The sequence below is a fragment of the Sminthopsis crassicaudata genome, chromosome 2, assembly GCF_048593235.1.
Source record: "Sminthopsis crassicaudata isolate SCR6 chromosome 2, ASM4859323v1, whole genome shotgun sequence".
Taxonomy (NCBI): domain Eukaryota; kingdom Metazoa; phylum Chordata; class Mammalia; order Dasyuromorphia; family Dasyuridae; genus Sminthopsis; species Sminthopsis crassicaudata.
The window spans coordinates 406,509,864-406,535,903 of NC_133618.1; the positions used below are offsets into that span (position 1 = coordinate 406,509,864).

At 33.5% G+C, this 26,040-nt stretch overlaps 1 protein-coding gene across 1 annotated transcript in view; it reads right to left on the minus strand.

Annotated features, from left to right (window-relative positions):
- Positions 1-1,999: 1,999 nt before the first annotated feature.
- Positions 2,000-26,040, minus strand: part of LOC141556937 (hepatitis A virus cellular receptor 2 homolog) — a 35,738-nt gene continuing 11,697 nt past the window's right edge. The window contains exons 3-7 of the mRNA XM_074291917.1: positions 25,443-25,510; positions 18,847-18,897; positions 17,486-17,612; positions 11,370-11,406; positions 2,000-4,151 (exon numbers count right to left, since the gene is read on the minus strand). Of these exons, the coding sequence (XP_074148018.1) occupies positions 4,055-4,151; positions 11,370-11,406; positions 17,486-17,612; positions 18,847-18,897; positions 25,443-25,510 (380 nt within the window). The 3' untranslated portion in view covers positions 2,000-4,054. The remainder of the gene's footprint in view (positions 4,152-11,369; positions 11,407-17,485; positions 17,613-18,846; positions 18,898-25,442; positions 25,511-26,040) is intronic.

Below are 26,040 nucleotides of genomic sequence, written 5' to 3' on the forward strand. Positions count from 1 at the left end.
CAGTAGTGCTAACAATTTACATTCACTTCCCAGTGTTCCTTCTCTGGATGTAGCTGTTTCTGTCCATTATTGATCAACTGGAAGTGAGTTGGATCTTCTTTATGTTGAAGATATCCACTTCCATCAGAATACATCTTCATACAGTATTGTTGTTGAAGTGTACAGCGATCTTCTGGTTCTGCTCATTTCACTCAGCAACAGTTGATTTAAGTCTCTCCAGGCCTCTCTGAATTCCTCCTGCTGGTCATTTCTTACAGAGCAATAATATTCCATAACCTTCATATACCACAATTTACCCAACCATTCTCCAATTGATGGACATCCATTCAACTTCCAGTTTCTAGCTACAACAAAAAGAGCTGCCACAAACATTTTGGCACATACAGGTCCCTTTCTGCTCTTTAGTATTTCTTTGGGATATAATCCCAATAGCAGCAATGCTGGGTCAAAGGGTATGCACAGTTTGATAACTTTTTGGGCATAGTTCCAAATTGCTCTCCAGAATGGCTGGATTCTTTCACAACTTGGATTTCAGTTCTAATAAAATGAGGACATTGCAATAGATGATTTTTAAGATCTCCTTCCAGGGTATTAATTTCAGAGGAGCAGGAAAAGACCATAAAGATCATCTAATTCAATTTTCTTACTTTATAAATGAGGAAACTGAGGCAAACAGGCTTAAATGACTTGACCAAATCATGTATAACAACCAATAAACTCACAATTTTAATCTAAGTCATCTGATCTCAAATTAACTATTGTTTGCCCTATGAAAGCTCTGAACCTAGGCTACTTCTGCCCATTTTTGTAAAACATCATTTTTGCTTTTTCTTCATTTGCTTTCTGAAAATATCTATAAATGAATAAACAATATACTGCATGCCATATGTGTGACATGACTTATGAAGACTAATGTATAATCCATCTTCTTTCTTCATGATGTATGCCTTTTCCTTTTCATAGTGTAATGGCAATTTATCCACGAAGTAATAAAAAACCAAGCATGTCACTGGTACTAACAGCCCCAAGTTGATTTGTACTTTATTTGGTGAGGAAATTTTGAGAATTAAGGGAGGGAAAGCAGGAATAGAAGACGAATAATAAGTGTTGGAAAGTCTGAATTAGAAAGGGGGCATTCAGAAGTGAAGGCCAACTTGATCTGATTAACAAAATGATATTGGATATTGGCGTTGGTTTTTGGCATTCTGGGATAGAAAGCCACAATGTCACACTTGAAATTGTTCAATTAAAAATCTTCTGGCAGAGTTGTTGGGTTTGTCCCCTGCTTACACACCTTTCAAGGGGACCCTCTCAAATGGTTCTATGCCACTGTATTCTCTCCAAGAAGAAATGGAACTCGGTTTTATCTCCAGTAAAAAAAAAATCTCTTTCCAGTTCTTTCCAAAAATAGAGATAGTGTAAGAAAAGAGAATATTTCCATAAGTGAAATCTCAGGTCATTAATTCATAAAATGGAACAAGATGCAGTTCTTAGTTTTCTATGATTTGTCTTTCAGGGTAACCATATTGAATTTAGCCAATGATGTTGATACTGGGATACTGGGACGTTCCAGTGGGAGGAAGGATACTGATGGCTAATAGCAGTAGTGTGCTTGGGGGCAGTGTGGTATACTACAATATATAGACAGTCAAAAGCCTGGTGTTTACATCCTGGCTCTCTTACATACCATCTGGGCTCAATTTCTTTCACTATAAAATGAAGAAAATGCCCTCTATCACCCTATAATTTTATGGTGCCATAGTGGTGCTGCCTATAAAATTTAGAAAAAGTTTTCCTCAGAATTACCCTGGAAAGTAGGTAGTGCAAGTATTAAATAATACTCATTTTTCAAAGAAGAAAATTTTAATTCCAAGGGCTGTTGCTTGCTCTTGATGGCCATCTATTAAGTGTGATAATCAGGATTCAATCATGTCTTTTATTCTCAGAGATCTTTCTAATACACTGTGATGTCTCATAATAATAAAAGCAAAGATTTACAATTTACAAAGCATTTTATTTACAGGTAACTAGAAGTTAACACTGACAATGTTTCATATTGTTATTTGGGCTTCAGATAAGACTGAAGACCTAAGAGATGTCTTCATATATTGGAATAATTTTTTTACTTTGTTAATTTTTTTAATAATAGCTTTTTACTTTTCAAAGATTATGCAAAAAATAGTTTTCAGCATTCACGCTTGCAAAACCTTGTGTTCCAAAATTTTCTCCCTCCTTACCCACCTCCCCCCTCCTCTAGACAACAAGGAATCCATTATAGGTTAAACATGTGCAATTCTTCTAAACATGTTTCCACATTTATCATAATGCGCAAGAAAAATATTAGACCAAATCTTATGTGGATTGTTGACCTATAGTATAAAGGAGAAGGATTAGAGTCATGTTGTTTGATCTTTGAAGACTTAACTAATAGCAACATACTAGATGGACATTTCAGTTTCCAACTTGATGTGAGAAAACTTTCTCAGAATTAGAACTATGCCCAAGTAGAATGAGTAGCTCAGAGAGGTAGTGACTTCCTCAGTACTTGGTGCTTCAGCTATATGACCATGTTGAAGAGAAGGGATTCTTAACCTTTTTTGCAGCATGGCCCTTTGGCAGTCTGATAAACCCTATGGACTTCCCAAAATAATGTCTTTAAATGCATGGAATAAAACACATTGGGTTACAGAATTATATTTAAGAAAGGGATCAAAAAGAAAATTTTAATAAACTCTTGTATCCTAGGTTAAGATGTAATAGAATCATGGATTTAGAGGTAAAAGGGATTTAAGGATGATCTAACTCAACCCCCTCATTTTACCAACAAAAAAATTGAAATCAAGGAAAGTTAAATAATTTACCCCAAGTTACACAAGGAATTTAGTAGTAGAGTCAAGGTTCTAACCAAGGTCCCCTGGAATCAGATGCAGTGTTCTTTTGGGACTCATCCAAGCTTGAAATTGTCTATAAAAATTATTAGTAGGAAATGCTGAATTTTGTATATAAAAATGGTGCCTTAACTGAAAATTAAGTGGGAACTTGGAATTGTTCCAGACATGGGCTATGCTTGAATCACCCACAATCTCTACTAAAGACTACCTGAGAATTAATGGCATATATTTGTAATTCACTTGACTGATTTGAAGGCTATGTAACCATGAAAACTGAGTTTCCAATTCTTTAAAACTAACAGGACTAAAGGAAACCTGTGACTAATAGCAATAATAATAATTGTAATAATAGCTAGCATTTATAAGACATATATATGTGCCAAGTACTATGCTAAGAATTTTACAATTGTTATCTCATTTTATTCTCTTCAAAAGCATGGGAGTTAGATGCTATTATTACCCCATTTTACAGATGAGGAAACTGAAGCTAAGGTTAAGTGATTTGTTTAGGCTTACATAACTAATAAATATCTGAGGCTGTATTCTTGACTCCAGGTTAAGCATTCTGTCCCCTGCACTACATAGTTGACCCTCTAAGCCAGTCCTATGCTTCATGAATCCCATGCTGTATTCCACCTTTTCACCCAGTCCATAATTGGGCAATGACCTAGGTTTGATTTTCTATTAAGTCATTGTAATTCTATAAACCATGATGCCATGAGTGTGTCATTATAATAAATATAGGAATTGACTTTCATCTATAAACCAAGAGCTATTGTCTAAGTGGAAAATGTGTTGCAGAAGAGAGGTAAATGCAAATATCTTAAGAGTTTTTAAATCTAATAAGAAAATTTTTGCTGTCCCATTGCATTGTTTTGTTGTTAACTCATTTTTCAGTTATTTGGGTTTTCTTGAGAGATACTAGAGTAGTTTCCCTTTTTTTTTTTTTCCAGTTTATTTTACACTTCAGGAAACCGAGATAAACAAGAATAAACAACTTGTCCAGAGACAAGCCTGTGTGAAATGGGGACTAATTAAAGATATTTGAGAAATGGGACACCATGGTCACCTAAGACCATGTGGGCTTAAATAAGACAAGCAAGGATGTGATTAGACTTATTTCTGGTTTCTAAAGTCATTATGTTCTTCTTGAATATACACATTCAATTTTCATAAATATCCTCTTCTATGTTATAGATATTTTCTTCAGCTCTCATTCTTTCTTCTGTTTTGGGGAATTGATTTGACATGGAGATTACACTATAGAAAAAGAAAGTTAAACAAATGTCAGCGATGATGCCCAAGAAGATTGACCTGTATATCTAATATAGAATTAAGGAAACACATTTAAAGAATGAGATACATAAGCTATCAACCTTGGCCTGTCAATTAAAAGACAAAGAGACTAAATAGTTCAATATTGTGAGTTTGGGTCTGACCTCCTTGAGTATTAATTCAAATTTTGCCATTATAATTGCCATTTTCATGACTTCTCAAAGTCTAAAATCATAGCCTTTTAGGGCTGAGCTGGAAGTGATATTAGAGATAATCTAATCCACTCATTTTACAGAGGAAGAAAGAGAGACCGTGAAAGTTTTTTTTTTTTTTTTTTTTTTTTCTGAGGCTATTGGGGTTGTGTCCAGGATCACACAGACAGGAAGTGTTAAGTGTCTGAGGTCAAATTGGAACTCAGGTATTCCTGATTTCAGGATTGGTCCTATATACACTATAGCAATTAGCTGCCCTAACCATGGAAATTCTTAATGCAAAAGATGAATATCAATCAAGAGAATATGGACTATTGCAACCTTAGATTTTTCAATTGTTTTTCTAGTCATATCCAATCCTTTATGACCCCATTTGGAGTTTTCTTGGCCTAGATGATGGAGTAGTTTTCCATTTTCTTCTCCGGTTCATTTTACAGATGAGGAAACTGAGGAAAACAGGGTTAAATGACTTACCCAAAACCATACAACTAGGAGATGTCTGAGTTTGGATTTGAATTGAGGAAGTTGAATTTTCCTGACTCTAGACCCAGCATTCTAGTCACTGTGTCCCCTACCTGCCCAATCTTAGATTACACAAATATAAACATAGGCTAGAATTCAAATGATCCCTTGTCCTATCATCAATTCACTCATTCTTTGCCAAATCCAAACAAGGGTTACCATTATTATTCACCTTCTTTGTTCTTACATCTATGTGCTGCTGAATGCTTCTGGAAAAAGTCATATAATTATATATTAACATATATGTTATCTAATTTCAATTATCCCCTCATTGCTTTTTGCTGTTTGTTTGTTTTATACAACCCTTTTCCACAACTTTCTTTCCAGAATTGCATTGTGTTTATTTTGTAACTTAAAAAAAAATTAATGTTGTCTCCATTTTAAGTTCCTTAAAGACATTCCATCTCTTATCCTAGTGTCCTGACACTGGCTCTTCTTATGGCTAGCATGCATTCTCTGTAACTCCAATATTTTAGAATCCTTAACTTCCTGCATGATTCAACTCAGATGCCACTATTATGGAAAGACTTTCCTGATCTTCCTGGGAAGCAACAAGATGCAGGATTGGGAGTCTTTGGACCAAGCTTGTTTATCTGGTTCTGTTGGTTACTATTTGTAAGATTTTGGGCAAGTAACTTCCTTTCTCTGAGACTTGATTCCCTCACCTGTAAAAATTAATGAGATGGAACAGATAACCCCTAACATATCATTCAACTATAAATTAATTCAAAATGCTTTGTAAATTATAAAGAAAAAAAGTGGGGCATCATGGACCCAAGGATGAACTTGGGAGTCAGAAAGTTCTGAATTCAATGAGTCCACTTCTTTACACTAGCTATGTTTCCCTGGACAAATTCCTTCACCTTATTGGCACTCCATTTTGTCATCTATAAAACAAATAGTTGGACTAGATGAATTCCAATTCCCTTTAAACTCTAAATCCACAATCTAATGATCTTAGTCATAAGAGAGCTCTTCCTCCTAAAATTTCATTCTATAAACTTAGCTGTATAAATGTCAATATTATATCATCCATCCTCAGAAAAAATGTAGGCTGCTGGAAGAAAAGGATTTTTATTTTTCATTTTGTCTTTGCATTCCTAGCATCTAGCACAGTAGTAGAAAGTTAAGAGATTTTTATTGAATTGAACTAAGGTCATTTATGGTTCTAAATATAGTAATGCAGTAATGCTCTGCCCTGGTCTCACAACATCTGAAGTATGGAATTTAGTTCTGGGAGCATATCTTGAGGTGGTGACCAGGTGAGGGACCTCAAGACCAAGGCTCTTGCATAATCCTCGGGGAATTGTGCTGACTTTGTGACTGTCAGAGCCAACCTTTGGCTAACAAATTAGCCTTTACTTATTAATGGACTTAGAAAGCAGAAGCCATGCAAGAGGAAAGCAGGTACCACAAGAAGAAGAGGAGTAGCAATAACTAACAGGCACAACAGGGCTGGAAAAGACTAAAAAAAAAAAAAAAAAGGCTGCTTCCATGAGGAACAGAGGTCAAGATTTTATGATGAAGGGTATATGATTAAACAAGAGATAGAGTAGGCACTGCATTGAAACTCATTGTTCCTGTCTTTGACTTCCCATCCTTCTCTCCTTAGAGGTTATGTGCCCTTCTCAAAATTTAGTTCTGCTTTTGAAAAGCTGCTTGGCCTTTCTGTTTACTTGTCTTTTCATTTAACTATTACGACAAACATGATTAACCATTGCATTGCTAGCCCATGGATGTGACTACACAAAGGTAGCAAAGAGAAACAAGAAGTGAGCATCTATATCTAGAAGGAGAAGTAGTTCCTACAACTGTAATATATTTTGCCATAATGTGATTTTCTGGCTAGGAGCTTAGGGTAGTAACAATAACAATAGCATTATTCATTCATTTTTGCTGTTGTTCAGTCATTTCAATTGTGTCTGACTTTTCATCACCTCATTTGGAGTATTCTTGGCAAAGATGCTGCAGTAAATTGCCATTTCCTTCTCCAGCTCATTTTACAGACAAGGAAATTGAGACAGTTAAAAGACTTGCCCAGTCACACAATTAGTGAGGGTCTGAGGCCAGATTTGAACTCAGGAAAATGAACCTTCAGAATCCAATCCTGTTTTTCAATCCACTGAATCACCGAGCTATCCTAATTTATTGCCATCTCAAAGTAGGAAGCAAGAGGATCATATATCTAGCATCCTTGAAGGTAGTGATTCCCAAAGTGTGATCCAATTACTCCTGAGAGTCCCTGAGACCCTTTCAGGAGATTCACAAAGTCAAAACTATTTTCATAATAATACTAAGACATTTTGATTTTTAATAAGGACCTAGAGATGTAAAGTAAATAAGTAAAGCTCTTGGGATGAGGTAGAATGGTCCTTGATATTTTGTTTTCCTCAAAAATTTTTAAGCATGTAAAGAAGTCCTAAAATCAAAAAATGTGAGAACCACTACTTTAGACAATGAATGAATCAACAAGTTAGATGAAGGAATCTGTAAATAGCAGTCTGCTATTAAAAGGAAATGCCATCATTTGTTTTCTTTTCTATTGTTTTCCTCTGTTGAGTTTGATAGGAATATCCCCTCCCAGAGAGGAGGAACTAGATTTAGGAGGAGTAACTTCCTTCCAATAGAAGAGAAGGGGCAAGTGAGAGGGTGGGGCAACTTTGCTCACCCCAGCACAGTCACTAATCATACCACTGTCAGACTTGGATCAATGATCCACAGAAAGGACATGATAGTTATCTTTAAATATTTAAAAGGATATAATGCAGAAGCTAGACTTGGCTTGTTTTGTTTGACTTTGGAGAGCAAATCAAGGAACCATGCAGAGGTGCAGAGACAGTTTTCCTTCTATTTTAAAAAAATTCTTCTTATAAATATCAAGCTTTCTCCAAAGTAAAATGGACTGCCTGGAGTGATGGGATTCCCCCATCACTAAAGTTCTTCAGGTGAAGTTTAGAACATTGTAGAGAGAATTTCTGCTCAGATGAAAATTGTATTAGATAGTTCTTAAGGTGAATTTTAGCTCTGAGAGTCTCTGACTTGCCCAAATGAAGAAGCAAATGCAAAAACAAAAGCTAACTTCATAGATGAACTAATACTCCAGGAAAAACTGTTAAATTAGTGCTTCTAGTATGTCCCCACATTTAGGCCTCTATCTACATTTCTACCCCATGGCAACTTCCTTTCCCTTGTGATATATGTCCCACACAGCTTTAAAACTTATTCTTAGATTCTAAGGTATAAATGAATAATAAAAGCTCAAAAATATTCTAGCTAGGGCTAGACTATGAATATGACTCTCCATATTTCATCTCTCTTATTCCCTACCCCAAAACCCAACCCACTTCCATCCCATCCTTCTTATCCTTCATGCCCTTTCTCCCATTGGTGAGTTCTCTTTAGAGTCTCCATTTGAGGAGGGGGTCTAGGCCAACCTATTTCTCACCTATCTCCACTTCTTGATGCTCTGGACTTTGCCACTTTGTGCATGCCTTACTGTAGGAGACCTCTCCACCCCACTTACCTTTCTTTTTTTCATCTCCCTTTTATGTGTTGCCTTTCTCCAGTAGAGTGTAAGCTCTTTGAGGGTAGGGACAATCTTTTCCTCATATTTGTTTCCTTAGGAGCTTAGCTTAGTGCCTGGTACATAGTCATCACCTTATAAATGCTTGTTGAATTGAATTTAACCAGAAAGGAAGTGTTAAGCTAAAGGAATGAAGCTTTAATCACATGAATGGAGAATTTTTATAGGGATATAGGCTCTTGTGAAATCTTATCATATAGATGATCTCATTAAAATAGAAATAACTTTCTGTTTGCTGCCTCCTCTCAGCCTGTTTATTCTAAAAGATTTGAATTTACTTGTAAGAAGGAGGAAAAAATTCAACATTCTGTTCCTGTGGAAGATATTCATTCATGATTTATTCATTCAACAATCATTTGTAGTGATTCCTATGCTGCCTTCCTTGGCTATAGTGCCTACTGGTCATGAGGAAATCAATTAGATCAGCAGAAATTTAATCAACTATCTCAAAAACCTTTGTTACCTTTATATGTTATGGTGATATGAAACTCAAAAAAGAACTAGGGGCCACTACAACTATAAATCATGCCTTCTTTCCAGCTGCCTGGGAATCACCATTTTCCCAATCTCCCAAACTGGAAATTTTGTAGTCATGCTAAATTCTTTCATATTTTAATTCTTTATCCTTTATGTCAATACCAAGAAATCATAAATTTGTTTTTCCCTTTAAAATGTCTCAATTGTTTTTTCTCTAATTCCATTTTTACCACTCTAAGTTCTCACTCATATCTCATATCATATCTGCATTATTAAACTTTAATGATATGAATCTCAAACCCATAATACTGACTTAGTTTTACAGGGTTATATTGTCTATGTTTCATTGTACTTTTACTTATTTGGTTAATGTTTTCCAATTTACATTTTAATCAGATTAGGCCAAATGGGAATATTATGGGTTGCATATGTGCAGTTGGAGTAGATTGTTTGACATTTTTGGTACTCAGTCAGGGGGATAGTGGGTTGTGAATAGTGGAAATCAAACTCTCAAGGATAGACAGTTCAGGCTGGAAACTGAAAAGCCAGAGTGAATAATTCTGAAAGAAATTAGAGAATTGGCAAAGGGAAGAGTAAAGCATCACAAAGGTAGAGCTCTAAGAAACCTTAGAAACCATCTTAGTCAACTGCCTCATTTTACAAATAAGGACACCAGCCTAGAGAGTTTAAGTGATTAGACCATGGTCACACATCTATGATGTATCTGAGGCAGGACCTGAACCCAACTCTGTCTGACTCCAAAGTTAACCCTCCATCTACTATGCATATTGCTTCTAAAGATGCTGAAGCATAATTAAAAAGTACAATCACTAGATTGGGCCTTCGTTTATGGCCATTAAAGACAGAACAGAACCTGAATAGGGGAGGCAAGGGGAGCAATGTAAGCAAAAGGAGAGTGACAAGCACAAATGTTACTTATATTAGGAACATTAAGACAGATAAGACAATAGCAAAGATTTCGTGTTTGGGCAAGTAATTGGGGAAATAATTGGAAACAACTGGGAAAAGTAGACTAAATTACAGAGAGATTTGGAAACCAGGAAATGGAATTTATACTTGATGCATGGAACAGGAAATAAAGAATTTAGGTTATTGAGCAAGGGAGTGACAAAAATATAGTTTTAAAATTCATCTGTCATTGAAGTTTAATAATGTAGATGTGATATGAGATATGAGTAAGAGCTTAGAGTGATAAAAATGGAATTAAAGAAAATACAATTGAGACATTTTGAAGGGGAAAACAAATCTATGATTTCTTGGTATTGATATGAGATGAAGAATTAAAATATGAAAGAATAAAATGACTACAAAATGCTTGGGAGATTGGGAAAATGGTGATTCCCAGGCAGCTGGAAGGAAGGCATGATTTAGAGTTGGGGAGCATGGAATGAAAGAGAGTGAGATCTGTTTTGGACATACAGAATTTAAGATAAGGGCACAAACAAGTGAAGATTTTTCTGAGGCAATTAACCAATTAGTATAGTGCATAGTTTAGAGTGAGAAAGATTGGATCAGACTTCAGATAGTTAATAGGTGTGTGACCCTGATCAAGTCATTTAACCTCTTTCTGCCTCAGTTTCCTCAATTATAAAATTGGGGTTAATAATAATACCTTCTTCTTAGGTTATAATGAGAATCAAATATGATATTTTTTTTTAAAATGCTTAGCATAGTCCCCATCCCAGAACAGGAAAAAAATATTAGGTAAGTGCTTAATAAGTGTTTGTTCCTCAATACTCTCTGCCATCACTATTAACCTTTCTTCCATTACCTCTTCCCCTGCCCCAACCTGTCACTGGTAACAGCTGGAAATACAGAACTGGAATAAAGTTGAGAGAGTTCATGGATAAATATGTAAACTTGGGGGGAAAATGCTATGTAAGGTCACTATGTGATTTAAAATTCACAAGATTGGACTGATATTTACTCAACAATTATTTTTATTCATTTATTTAACAACCACTTATTGAGCAACTATTATATACAAAGAATTGTGGTTGGCGATAGAGGAAACACAAAAGTAATAAAAACCTGAAACCTGTCTTTTAGGAATCTAAGATCTGGCAAAAGGATTATGTCGTTTACACAAATCTGCATAATTATCCTTTGGCATGGATGTATGAGATCAGGTAATGCTAGTATACATGTAAAGAAAGAAAGATTATTTCTAACCTTAGAATGGGAATAGAGAGTGGGGATGGGGGTAGAAAAAAGATCATAAAATACTTCCTATAGAAAATAGTACTTGAGCCTCAGGAAAAAGTGAAATTTCAAGAAATATAATTGGGGGTAGGTAGGAGGATAGGAAGTATATTCCAATCAAAGGCACGAAATCAAGAGAGCATTAGAAATGTTCAGAGGGCAAGAGTCCAATAAAATTGTATTTACCTGGATTCCTGCAACTTCTTTTTGGTATAGGAATGTCCTAAAAAGATTTTTTGGGGGGAAAAAGAAAAGTCAAGTTAAAATATCTGTAACAACAAATATAAAATGAGATATAAAGCTTTAAACTTTGTCTCTGAGATGGATCTGCCTTCAAATTGAAATTATTATTTTCATACTTACTTTTTGTTGTTTTGTCAATTAATTATGTCTAATTCTTTGTGACCCCTTTTGGGGTTTTCTTGCAAAATATTAAGATATCTTTGCCATTTACTTCTCCCACTCATTTTATAGATGAAGAAACTGAGGCAAACAAAATTAACTGACTTTCTCTGGCTCACACAACTACTAAGTGTGTGAGGCTAAATTTGAATCAGGTCCTTCTCACTCCAGGTTAGCACTTTAACCATTATGCCATCTAGCATTCCATCATTGTTTTCTAACTAATGTATCATCATCATTGGCATTGTCATCATAATCATCATTACTATCATCTTTAAGAATTCTAATAAACAAACTGAATTGGACTAAAATATCATTCTAGCAAAAATTATTACTCACAACCTTTCATAAGTTTTGAAATAATATTCTTAATAAAGCTATTTCAGGATGGACAGCTAGGTGGCTCAGTTTATTGACCTCTGATTCTGGAATCAGAAGAAACTGAGTTCAAATCTAGTCTCAGATACCTAGAAGTTGCTGAGCAAGACATTTAACCCTGTTTGCCTCAGTTTCCTCATCTGTGAAATGAACTAGAGAAAGAAATGGCAAACCACTTCAGTGTCTTTTCCAAGAAAATCCTAGATGGGGTCACAAAGAGTTGGACATAACTGAAATGATTAAATAAAAACAATGGTCAATATGCCTAATTTCTGAAACATATGGAAGTGAAACTATTCAAAATATAAAAAAATTGGCAGAAGAAATTGAAAATAATTGGAACCAAGATAAGAACCATGTCATCTCTGTTGTCCCATCCGCTAGTAAAGTTGTTTGTGAAATATCTTCAGTGAATCTACAAGACATGAACTTAGATTCCAACTCTTTCTTCAACGATAAAAATGTAATTGTTTTATGCTCCTCTGTAATAGTGCACAGAATACTAATATGAAAGAACAATAATGGAGTATCAATTTATCCTCAAAATACTTCTATTGGAACAGTATCAAAAAAGATCAGAATGGGATTAAAATGATGATTATGATAATAATGGTAATAACAATAATAATTTATTATGCACCAAGATTTGCTCTTTGTTCCTAGAGCAATTCATTCTGTAATAAGGGCAATTAAATCAGTGTCAACCAGATATATAGCCAACATGAGAGACAAGGAAGCTACCTCCAATATCACTTTTCTTGTATATACAAGATGCCCTGAATAAATGACAATTGAGCTTAACTGATTCTGGAAGAGGAGCAGAAATGATATTTTCCCATCTGAGGAAATAGTTTGAGATTCTATCTTCCTTCTTATCAACTTTGCATATTCCTATCAACTTTGCATATGCTATACCACAATTCTAAGAATGCTGTACCCCTTCATCCCCTAGCCTCAGAAGTGGTTCAGGGTCACCTTTTACAAGAAGACTTCCTAGAGTTAAGCAACTATTGGTACTTTCTGGTAGCCAAGAATGACTATTTATTTTGTATTTACTAATCTGCATATAACTTGTTCTTCCCACTTCCTGGAAATGATTACTTTGAATGCTTTTGGAAGGATTATTTCTTTATATACCCAAAAGATAGGAAAGAAGGGAAGGAGGAAGGAATGAAGGAAGAAAGGAAGGAAGGAAGGATACTGGGGGCTATAAACATACTGTAAATATACCTATATTCTATGGAAGAGAAATTAATTTGTCTGAAAAACATTGAGCTAAATTACATGACATTAAAAAAGAAAAAAAAATGTAATGGGCCATTTAGTACAGTATTCCTCTCCAAGATTACAAGAATGAATGTCTTTCTTAAGAACACTTATCAATACATGGACCAATTATAATTCTAAAAGATGAATAAGTATGTTGAGATGTGATGAATTGAAGATACAGAATGAGACAGATATTTTCAAATATAGCCAATATGAAAGGTTTTTGTTTCATTGTTGTTATTGTTGTTGCTTAACTATATATATATATATATATATATATATATATATATATATATATATATATATATATTTGTTATGACTTTTTTTATTTATCAATTTAGTGATGCAGAAAGTAGGAATAGAGTAGCCAAGAAAGAAAATGAAAGAAGGAAGGAAGAAGAAGAGTATCATTGGAATATTTTTAATGAATAAAAACAGAAAAAGAATCATAGAGAAAGACTACTATAAATGAGGGATCCCCATTTTCTTGTAAAATCCTTTTTTCAGTTCTAATATATATTTTGCTGAGGCAATTGAGGTTAAGTGATCTGCCCAGGATCACATAGCTAGATAATGTTAAGTGTCTAAGGTCAAATTTGAAATCAGGTCCTCCTGACTTCAGGGCTGGTGCTCTATCCACTGTGCCACCTAGCTGCCCCTCTACTACATATATTAAAAGCAATCATTTTATTTAGTGTTTGTAAAACTCAAAATAATTGTCAAAGAATGCCTTAGATACAGTCTTGGACATGGAGCACAGTTTTTAAGGTCTTAAACAGATTATATAACCAGAACCCAAAAAAATCTACTAATTTTCTGTGCAATTTTTTAATAAATTAAACTATAAACTGAAAGTTTTGCTCAAAAGGTGAAAAATGCCACCCAACACACAGAGTCCTAAGGTCTATTAAGTGAATCAGTTTAAACTCAAATCAAATAAGTAAACTCAAATTAAATATGAACTAAACTAAGGGCACATAGAAGGTGAAGAACTTTTGAGATCATGCAATATAATCATTGGTCAGAGAAACTGGGGCCATTTAGTCTGGAGAAGAGAAATCTTAGATCAAATTCGATAGATTGTATTATGAGGAATGATTTATAATATTTTTATTCCAATCATATTCAGTTTAGTGTTATTTCATGGGGGTAATTATTTTTGTTATACTTATCAGTTAATATCCATTCAGTCAGTATAATCAATTAATATAATATTAGTAAACAAAATTTTCCATATTAGATAAGATTAGATAGATTTTTTTCTTATAATAGGTCCCCAAACTACAAGCTATAAGTTACTGACTTGTTTTAAAGTTCACTTGCTAAATAACTAGAGGATCTCCATCTTTTTTTCCTGCTAAAGAGGGGATCAATTCTTGCACAACAAAGATGACTTAGGAGTTGAAAAATCCTCCTATTTTTGTTGACTCTCCATCCTTCATCACTTCTCTATTGCCTAGCATAAGAAGATGGCTATGAGAATTTGGTCAACAAGCTAGCCTGTGGACTGCCTATTTAGAGGCCCATTGGCCCATATGATTGTTTTGACATCATGATCATGAGCCCAGCCCATGGGTCTATATGTTGGTTCAGTAGCTCCTCCTGGAAGGTCAAGACATAGGTTTTTCAGCCAATGGAGCTCTATTATTATGTAGATTCTCCTAAAGGGTCACAGTCAAAATCTATCAACCAATGAGGGTCTATATCTTACTTTACTTTCTCATATCATCCAGATATCAAATACTATAAATTTAAGATCCTGGAGGAAGGTGGGCATCTCAAAGAGTAAGGAAGATCTGAGATTCCATTCATTAAAGTGGCCTAATCACTTTAATAAATGGTTTTTGGCTCAGAGCTCTGTCTCAATATCTTTTGTTGCAGATTCAACAATTTGGGACTCCATGATCTTCAAGCATTGGAAGGGGTGCCATATGAAATAGACATCTGATTTGGGAGAGTATTACTTGCAGAGGGCAAAAATAAAAACAATAAGAAGGAGAGTTTGAAAACATAAATTTATTCTTGGGATCATAAATTCAGAGCTGAAAGGGAACTTAGAAATAACCTAGCCTAATCCTCTAATTTTACAAATAACAAAACTAAGTTATTGGACTGTGGTCACATACCTAAAAAATACCAGAGACAGAATTTGAACTCAAGTCTTTCTGATTCTAAAACCAACCCTCTCTCCATTATGACACACTGCTTCTAGAAATGATGCAGCACAATTAAAAAAAAGTAGATACACTAGGCCCTTTCCTTCATAACCATTGAAATCTGAGTAGGATTTAGAGGTTGGAAAGCAGGGGGAGCAATCTGAGCAAAATTAGAGAGGCAAGTAGAGTGGCACAAAGATTGTCTTAGATACATTAAGAAGATCATTATGAATATAGAAAAGAATCACACACACACAAACATAAATGTGTGCACACACATTCACACACACATGCCCACCACACACATATACACACACATTTGGGCAAGTAATTGGAAACAAATTAGGAGAGATTTAGAAACCAAGCACAGGAGTTTATACCTGACACATGAAGAAAAAAAAATAGATTATTGAGCAATGGAGTGACATAAAATTAATATTAATAATAATTTTAGGAAGATGTTTTGCATTATTTTTTAAGAATAAGAGCCATTTTTCAATTGAAAAATGATCAAAGGATATAAACAGGCAGCTTTCCAAATTATCAATAGATATCTGAAAAAATTCTAAATAATTAATAGTTAAGGAAATGCAAATTAAAACAACTCTTAAGGTACCACCTCATACTCATTAAATTGGCAAAGATGACAAAAAGGGAAAATCACAAATATGGGAAAGACTATAGGAAAACAGGTATATATATATATATATATATATATATATATATATATATATATATATATATATATATATATATATATATATATATATATGTACTTTTGGTAGAATTGTGAACTAATCCAGCTGTTCTGGAAAGAGATTTGGAACTATACCCAAAAGACTACTAAACTATGTGTAGCTTTTGGTCCAACTATATTCTTACTGATATCCAAAAGAAATTTTTTAAAAAGAGGAAATAGAACTATACATACAAAAAAATTCATAGTAGCTCTTTTTGTAGTAGCAAAGAATTGAAAATGAAGGAATATCTATTAATTAGGAAATGGCTGAATATATAAAATATGGATGGAATGCAATAGCATTATTCTATTTTTTAAAAAGGGTGAAGGGCATGAAACCATCCTAGAGAAATCTGGGAAGACTTATATGAATTGAAGCAAAGTAAAATAAGCAGAACTAGGGGGACAATGTATGCAACAGTAATAATATTGTAACAAGATTTCAAAAGACTTAGGTACTCCAATCAACATAATGACCAAACATAATTTCAGAAGATTTACAATGTGATTTCCAGATAGAGAGTTGATGAACTCAGAATGCAAGATTGTAGCATATATGTGTGTGGGTATATGTGCATAGATATAAATACACATACAGATACATGCATACATACACACATATATAAAGTTTATGTGTGTGAATATACATATATACATATATATGTGGATGTGTATTTTGTTGTTCAGTCATTTTTCAGTCATGTCTGACTCTTCATGATCCCATTTGGGGGGTTTTCTTGTCAAAGACACTGGAATAATTTGCTATTTCCCTCTCCAGGTCATTTTACAGATTAAGGTTAAGTGGCTTGTCCAGGATCACAGCTACTTAATATCTGAGGCCAGATTTAAATTCAGGAAAAGGAGTCCTCCTGATTCCAAGTTCAGTACTCTATCCACTATCCTACCTAGCTGTTCATATGTGTGTATGTATATGTATATATGTTTGAATATATATACATATATGTATGTACACATATAGATATGCACAAATGTGTTTTTGCATATATATAAATACCTCAACAGTATATATACATATATTCACAGTTATATGCACAGATATTTGTGTGTATATGTGTGCATATGTGTATTTATATATACATATACATATAGATAAAGCATATGATATCTAGTTGATATGGCCAATGAGTTAATTTGTTTTACTTAACTATACATAGTTCAACAGTTTTTGTTATTTTTCCTCTTGCTTCCTCAAAAGGGAGAGGGGAAGATAGGATGAAAAAATTAGGAATCTGCAAATAAAATAGAATTCACTTTTAAAAGAGAATTAATAAAATTGAATTTTAAATTTGTATAAGAACCTTGCAAAAAAATAAGAAAAATTTCTTGAAATGACTTACTTTTGAGAATTAAGGTTGCAAGAGCAAGAGCTAAGACTAATACCAAAAAGATGCTAACCCCAATGTATATTCCAATATATATAGTGTCTTCAAACTTTTGTAATTCATTAGCTGGTGAAGTTATTACCTATGAAAACAGAAACAGAAATTTTAAATTAGGAGAAGCAATATTAATAATAATAATGAGGTATTTATGTACTTATCTCAGATTATGACAATTCAAAAACTCATAGCTTGTAGTAGAATCTGGGAGGAGACCCAAGAAGGTTATGACTCACTAATCTGGATTCTTGAGATCAGGGTTAGATGATAGTTGTAAGAAGTCAATTAGGAGTGAATCAAGTAACTGTTTATTCTGATTAGCTGGGATAGATGGCATCTGACCCAAACCTGACATATTTCCTTATATACAAATTTTTAGAGCAGCATTCATAAGATAAATGTTATTCAAAGTAACATTGTGTAACACAAATAAAAATGGCTATTCATGAAATATTGGGAATTATATAAAAAGAATATTACAGTTGGTGAAAAATATATTTCTTAGTTATAGGAGATAGATAAGTTTGTATATGTATATATACAACATTAGAGACAAATGGAAAAAATATATAAACCTAACTCATAACTTGGAATATGAATGGGTTAAAACATCCAATAAAATTTAAAAAGGAATAGATTATATAATTAAACCTCTAATCTATTATTTATTTTTTATTTTTAAAAATCAAATATGCTCAAATAAACCTGTGGAGGAGGGGCAAAAATTATTCATCTAAGTGAATCCAAAAAAGCAGGACATACAATTATTCTAGCTGACAAAGCAAAAACAAACATTCAAAAAATACAAAAGTGTTAAACTAAAAATTACATTATACTGAAAGGAACTATGAACAACAAATATCAGTAACAACTTCTATGCTTCAAATTCCACAGGATCAAAATCCATAAAGGAAATACTAACTAAGCTATAAGAATACATAAGTAGTAACATGAGAGTGACATGAAACTTCAATATCATTCTTTCAGTTTTGGATAAATCTAATAGATAAACAAAAGAGAAAATATGAAACTAAACACATTGCTAATGAAACTAGAGCTAAAAGACTTAAGGTATCTTTGAAATATAACTATAAAAGAATAAATATATTTCTTAGCACTTCATGGAACTTTTTAAAAATTGGTCATATGTTAGAACACAAAGGTACTTCAAAATGTAAAAAGACAGAAATAGAAAATACATCCTTTATTCACTGGTTCAGATATCACAAACTATGAAAATCTAAATAGTGAATGGATCAAGAACAAATAATAGAAACAATAATTATGTGAAAGAAAATTATAATAATGAAATAACATACTGGAATTTCTGTGATGCAGCTAAAGCCATCCTCAAGAATACTATCATATCCCTAAAAACAAAACAGAGAAAATAAAAGTAACAAAATAGTGTAAAAAAAAGGGGGGGGAGAGGGCAGATTAATTAGCTGAATATGCATTTTAAATGAGAAAATCAACAAATTAAATTAAAATAGGCACAAAAAATGAAATATTAAAACTTAGAGGAAATAGAAAAGTTGGAAAGAAAAGGAACACATAAAATCATAAATAAAATTAAAAGCTGGTTCTTTGGGAAAAAAAAAACTAATAAAATTTAGTTAATCTGATGAAAAAGAAGTGGCCATAAAAATAAATTAATAAATAGTTAGTAAGCTAAGCAAAATCACAACAAAAATAGAAGAAATAAAAAAATTAGAATATATTATGTTAACAAAACTGAAAACACAAAAGAAATATAGAAATATTTTCAAAGCTATAAAAAAAATCAAACCTAATGGAAAATCAGATAAAAATTGTATATAACAATCTCATTCACCAAAAAAGGAAATTGAAATCACTATAAAGGAGCTATCAAAGAAAAAACTTATTCTGATGGATTCACAGTAGAATTCCGTCAAACTTTTAAAGAACAATTAGTACTTCACAGTACTTCACAAATTATTTTCAAAAATATGAGAAGAACCCTTTTAAGAGACAGACATAATTAAAGTCTAAAACAGAGAATGATAAAACAAAGAAGGAAATCTACAGGCCAATATTATTAATAAATATTGACTCAAAAATTTTTTTTAAATCATGTGAAACAGACTACTACAACTTATACAAGAAAGCATTCATGATGACCACATAATATTTATAAAGAGTGAGAATGTTTAGAAAAACAATCAACATAATTTATTATATTAAACACAAAAAGATCCAAATCCATGTGATTATCTCAATAGGTACAAAGAGAAAAACAACCACCTTTGACAAAGTACAAGGCTCATTTATTCTAAAAACAAAACAACCCCCCCACCCAAAATTACAAAGAGAGGGGCCTTTTTAAATATCATAAAATACATCTAATCTTAAACTTACTGTGTGATCTTGAGCAAGTCACATAATCTTTGTTTCCATTTCTTCAATTATAAAAGGAAAATAATTTTTAAATGTTAGTTTTATTTATAAGAACTAAAAAAAAGCTAAAAACCTTTTTATAGGTTAAAAAAAAAAAAAGTTCTCAAACCTCCAAATCAAGTCTAGAGCATTAATCGAGTGATTATATATTAGGTTTCCTTTTTTCTTTAATATTTTATCTATCTATCCTATTGCAAGGATTAAATTAAATAATATATGTTAAAATATTGTGTCAGTGACTGGAACATAGTGGGTGCTATGCAAATGCTATTCCCTTTCCTGTTCATCATTTCTTCTCCACTTATCTTAAAGGATGCCATGTCTTCTTTGCTGGATTTAAAATTATTTATCTATGCCTGTATCACAATTCCATTCCATCTCTTGGAGAATTTTACTCCAATCATCATCCCTCTCTCTTTTAAAAAAAAAATGTTTATATTTAATACACATTGCTTTATCAATCATGCTAGGGGAAAAAAAAAACAGAACAAAAGGAAAAAATCACGGGAGAGGGAAAAAAAAAAACAGAAAAAAGAAATGAACATAGCATATGTTGATTTCTTCATCTGAAAATCCATATCCTTTATTGGTCTATAATTTTCTTTCTCTATTTTGACTCTTCCTGGTTTATATTTCAGTACCATATTTGTGTCATAGAAAGAATTTGACAGGATTCCTTCTTTATCTATTTTTCCAAATAGTTTACACAATATTGGAATTAATTGTTCTTTAAATGTTTGGTAGAATTCACTTGCAAATCCATCTGCCCTTGGAGATTTTTTCTTAGGGAATTCATTAATGGTTTATTCAATTTCCCTTTATTTTCTTTCTTTTTTTATTTATTAAAGCTTTTTATTTTCAAAACAAATGCATGGATAATTAATCAATATTTACCCTTGCAAAACTTTATGTTCCAAATTTCCCCCATCCCCATATTCCTTCTTCTAGATAGCAAGTAATCTAATATGTATTAAACATGTTTTAAAAATACATTAAATCCAATATATGTATAGATATTTATGAAATTATTGGGATACACAAGAAATTATGAAATTATGGATTGTTTCTGGGATTTGTTGTTTGACCCACTCATTCTTTAGAATTAGATTTAGTTTCCAATTGATTTTTTAGCCTGTTTTTCTCTGGCCCTTTATTGAATGTAATTTTTTTTTTGAATCATAGTTTGAAAAGGAAGCATTTACTATTTCTGCCTTTCTGCCTTTGATTGTGAGATTTTTCATGCCCTAATACATGGCCAATTTTTGTGTAGGTGGCATGTATTACTGAGAAAAAGGTGTATTCCTTTCTGTCTCTATTCAGTTTTTTCCAGAGGTCTATCATATCTAAGTTTTCTAGGATCCTATTAACTTCCCTAGTTTCTTTGTTGTTTGTTTTTTGGTTAGATTTATCTGATTCTGAGAGGGGAATATTGAGTTCCCTCATGAATTGCTGTCTATTTCTTCTTGTAACTAGCTTAATATTTTCTCTAGGAATTTGTATTCTCTACCACTTGGTACATATACATTTAATATGTTTACTGTATCCTTTACCAAGATGTACTTTCCTTCCTTATCTCTTTTAATTAGATCTATTTTTACTTTTGATTTATCTGAGATCAGGATTGCTACTCCTGTTTTTTTTGCTTCAACTAAAGCATAATAAATTTGGCTCCAGCTTTTTTCTTTATTCTATATGTATCTGACTGTGTCAGATGTGTTTCTTGTAAATAACATGTTGTAGGATTTTGTTTTTTAATCCACTTTGCTATTTGCTTCCATTTTATGGGAAAGTTCATCCCATTTACATTCACAGTTATGATTACTAGCTCTGTATTTCCCTCCCTCCTACAGTCTCCTCTGATTATACTTTTGTTCTCTTCTTCCATCAGTCCTTAATAGTATTTTGTGGTATTTTTTAGATCCATCCCAGTCATTACCTTATCTTCTATCACCCTCCCCTCTTCTCTTATCTTTGTCTTTTAAAGTCTTTTAAGAGCACTTCCAAGGAGCCTCTTTGAGTTGAGACCAATTAATATCACACTTTGAGATTTCCTCTATGGAGATTTTATCCTCCTCTGAGTTGGTGTTTTGGTATTCCCTGTCACCATAGTATCTTTCTATGGTCAAGATTCTTTTCTGTTTCTTCCTCATTTTCTTTCCTTTTCTTTTGGTATTTCCTCTTTTCCTTACTTTTATGGCTGAACTCTGCTCCTGTGGTAAAGGAGACACTGTTCCAAGCTTCCTATGTAGCTCTGAGTCTTGCCTTTGAGCAGAAGAGCCCCTTGTGTTTGCAGGGGGTTTCCCAGAATTTGCCTTGGGACTGAGACAGAACTGAGGATCTCAGTTGTTGATCTCCTGTGATCAAGACCCTCTCACTGCCTCTCATAGATGATGTCTGAGCTTGGCTGAACACCCTTTTCACTCCAATGAGACTGACCTTTCTTGAAGTTTTTCCAATATATCTTGATCTGGAGAATGGTTTCATTCTGTCAGATTCAGAGGCTTAGTTTCATCTGTTTTTTAAGGGAAAGTGGAAGAACTTGAGCAGCTTCTTAGTTTCACTCTGCCATCTTGGCTCCAACCCATGGAAGTCCATTCCTCTTTTTATAGCTTTATTTCTCAACTGGCTCTTTCCCCTCTATCTACAAATAAATTCATTTTTTCTATCTTCATATACATATATATACATACATATATATGTATATGTATATGTAGTTATTTCTTCTTTTTCTTCTTCCTACTAAGCTACACTGATTGTTAGCCTTTGGCCCTTTTCCTTTGTGACTCTACACTCTCTTGGTATATTTATCTGCTCCTGTGGCTTCCATGATCACCTCTATGCAACTTCCTCTACAATCTGGATTGCTTCAACATAACCCATAAGCTCTAATGTGTGTTTCAAATTGCCTGCTAAACAAGTCTACTTGGAGTCTCATTTACACTCAAACTTTATGTTCATAGCTGAGTTCATCATCTTCCCTCCAAAACTCATCCTTCCCTCTAAAGAATATTGATGGAACCAACATTGCCCCACTTACCTAGGGGTATACAAAGTCCTTTACAAATACTATCTCAACATTGTTGGTGGAATTGTGAATACACCCAGCCATTCTGGAGAACAATTTGGAACAATGCTCAAAAAGTTATCAAACTGCATACTCTTTGATCCAGTATCCCAAAGAGATCTTAAAGAAGGGAAAGGGACCTGTATGTGCAAGAATGTTTGTGGCAGCCCTCTTTATAGTGGCTAGAAATTGGAAATTGGGTGAATGCCCACCAATTGGAGAATGGCTGAATAAATTGTAGTATATGAATGTCATGGAATATTATTGTTCTGTAAGAAATGACCAACAGGATGATTTCAGAAAGACCTGGAGAGACTTACATGAACTGATGCTGAGTGAAATGAGAAGGACCAAGAGATCATTATATACTTCAACAACAATACTATAAGATGATCAATTTTGATGGATATGGCCCTCTTCAACAATGAGATGAACCAAATCAGTTCCAATAGAACAGTAATGAACTGAACCAGCTACACCCAGCAAAAGAACTCTGGGAAATGAATATGAATCACTACATAGAATTCCCAATGCCTCTATTTTTGTCCACCTGCATTTTTATTTCCTTCATAGATTAATTATACACTATTTCAAAGTCCAATTCTTTTTGTACAGCAAAAAAACTGTATGGACATGTGTATATATATATATATATATATATATATATATATATATATATATATATATATATATATGTTATATTTAACATATACTTTAACATATTTAACATGTATTGGTCAACCTGCCACCTGGGGGAGGGGATGGGGGAAGGAGGGGGAAATTTGAAACAAAAGGTTTTGCAAGGGTCAATGCTGAAAAATTACCCATGCATATATCTTGTAAATAAAAAGCTATAATTTAAAAAAAAAAGCCAAATACTATCTCATTTGAGCCTCACCTAAGAGTCTTTTCTCTTCTTTTTTAAGTCCCACTATGTATACCTCTAAAATCTCTTTCACATTGCTCTCTCCCTTCCATTGCCACCACCCTAGTTTAGGTTCTCAATTTCTTCTCCTTGTATAATATGATAGCATCCTAAATGATCTCCCTATCTCTAGTCTCTATTCTCTGCAATCTATCCTTTGTATTTCCTAATAACCTGGATGACCTAATGACCATATCACCTCCCTACTCAAAAATATGCAATGGGTTCTCATTGCCTAATGGTAAAATACAAACTAATCAGACTCCAAGCTACTTTTCCAGCTTCATTTTTGGTATTACTTGTGTATGGCTGTACTCCATTTAATAATAACCATTTGCTGTTTCATGAGCTCTTCCTGATTTTTCTTGCCTCCATGAATTTGTATAGACATTCCTTTATAATTACAGTTATGACATTCTTAACCCTGCTGCCCTCTTTTTCTATTTATTTCTTCTTGAAGGCCTTGCTAAAATACTCCCTTCTTCTATTATGAATCCCCTAATTACTTGTGCTAGAAGTTATTTTCTGCATACTTGCCTCTCACTTGTGCAAATCACTTCCCCTATCTAGGTCTCAACCTGTTTCCTCATCTGGAAAATAAAGAAGAAGGAAAGAGGGGAAGAGAACCAGTATTTATTAAATGCCTACACCAGGGCAGATACAGTGTTACTCACTTTAAAGATATTCCATTTGATCCCCACAACAATACAATGAAATGAGTGCAATTATTATCTCCTTTTTATAGTTGAGAAAATTAAGAAAGGCAGAGGTTAAAAGACTTTTCTGGGGTCACATAGTAGGAATCCAAGGCCCTATTTGTATTCAACTCTTCCTGACTCCAGGAGTAATATTCTATCCACTGTGCTATCTAGCTTCCTTTGTGCTTTCCCTCTCCCCTAAAAATGAAATACAGTTGGGAAAAAATGGTTAACAGATTTTTCAAATATTGACATTTAGAGAATAGCAATACCACCTATTCCTTTGTTTCTTATTTGAATAAACAATTTATTTAAGATGCCTTTAATTGGTATGCTACCAAAATACTATCTTACTCCACAATTATTCAGATAAGTTTTCAGAAGGGAAAAGTGAAGGAACAAACCAGAGGATATTAGGCCCACACTTCTTTGGCAGTCATTAGTCCTTCCAAAAATTGGGATTAGGAAATTCATGTACCACTTCACACTGGAGTGGGAAAAGGTAGCTTGAGAGGCTTCACACTTCACTTCAACTGAGTCACAAGCACTCAGGGTTAGAAGGAACCTCAGAGGCCAACCTCCCAACCTGAACAGGAATCTCCTTAAAGAACATACTCAATAAGGAACCATTCAGCCTTTGTTTAAAGAGTTCTAAGAAAAGGGAACTCACTGCCTCCCAAGGCCACTCATTTCACTTTTTTTTTTTTTACTAGACTTTTATTAGACTTACTAGATTTTACTAAATGAATTCAGTCAGTCAATCAGTATTTATTAATCAACATTATCTCACAAGTGAGAGTAAGCTCTTACTGTTATGTTATTTGACTGGGTATTTCTTGAAGTCTCATGTAGTTGAGGTTTGTAGGTGGTTGTCTTAGCTGAAAAGAAAGAGAAAAATAAGTTAAAATACCTAAAAATAGAATAATCTATGACATTATCAAACAACATAGGAAATTCCTCTATCTCTCTCTCTCTCTATGACTTAGGACACAAATCCTAAAGATTAAATAGTTTGCTTGAGCCAGGCCTTCTGACTTCTCTAACTACTGGGCCATGCTGGATCTTTCACCCATCCTATCCTCACTTTAGAAAAGTGACTGAAACCCAAACAATAAAGGGTGTTGATCAAGGTCATCTTTAGTGACATTTGAACTCAGAACCTCTGGTCTTAAAACCAAAATTCTTTTGACAAACTTTTTCTATTGTTATTCTATATCATGTTCAATACTTTGTGATCCTATTGTGACAATAACATGTCAATATAGTCCATGGGATTTTTTTGGCAAAGATACTGGAGTAATTTGCCATTTTTTTCTCCAGTGGATTAAGGCTCACGTGCATTAAGTGACTTGTCCATGATCACATAGCTAGTGTCTGAAGACAGACTTGAACTTGGGGCACCCTGACT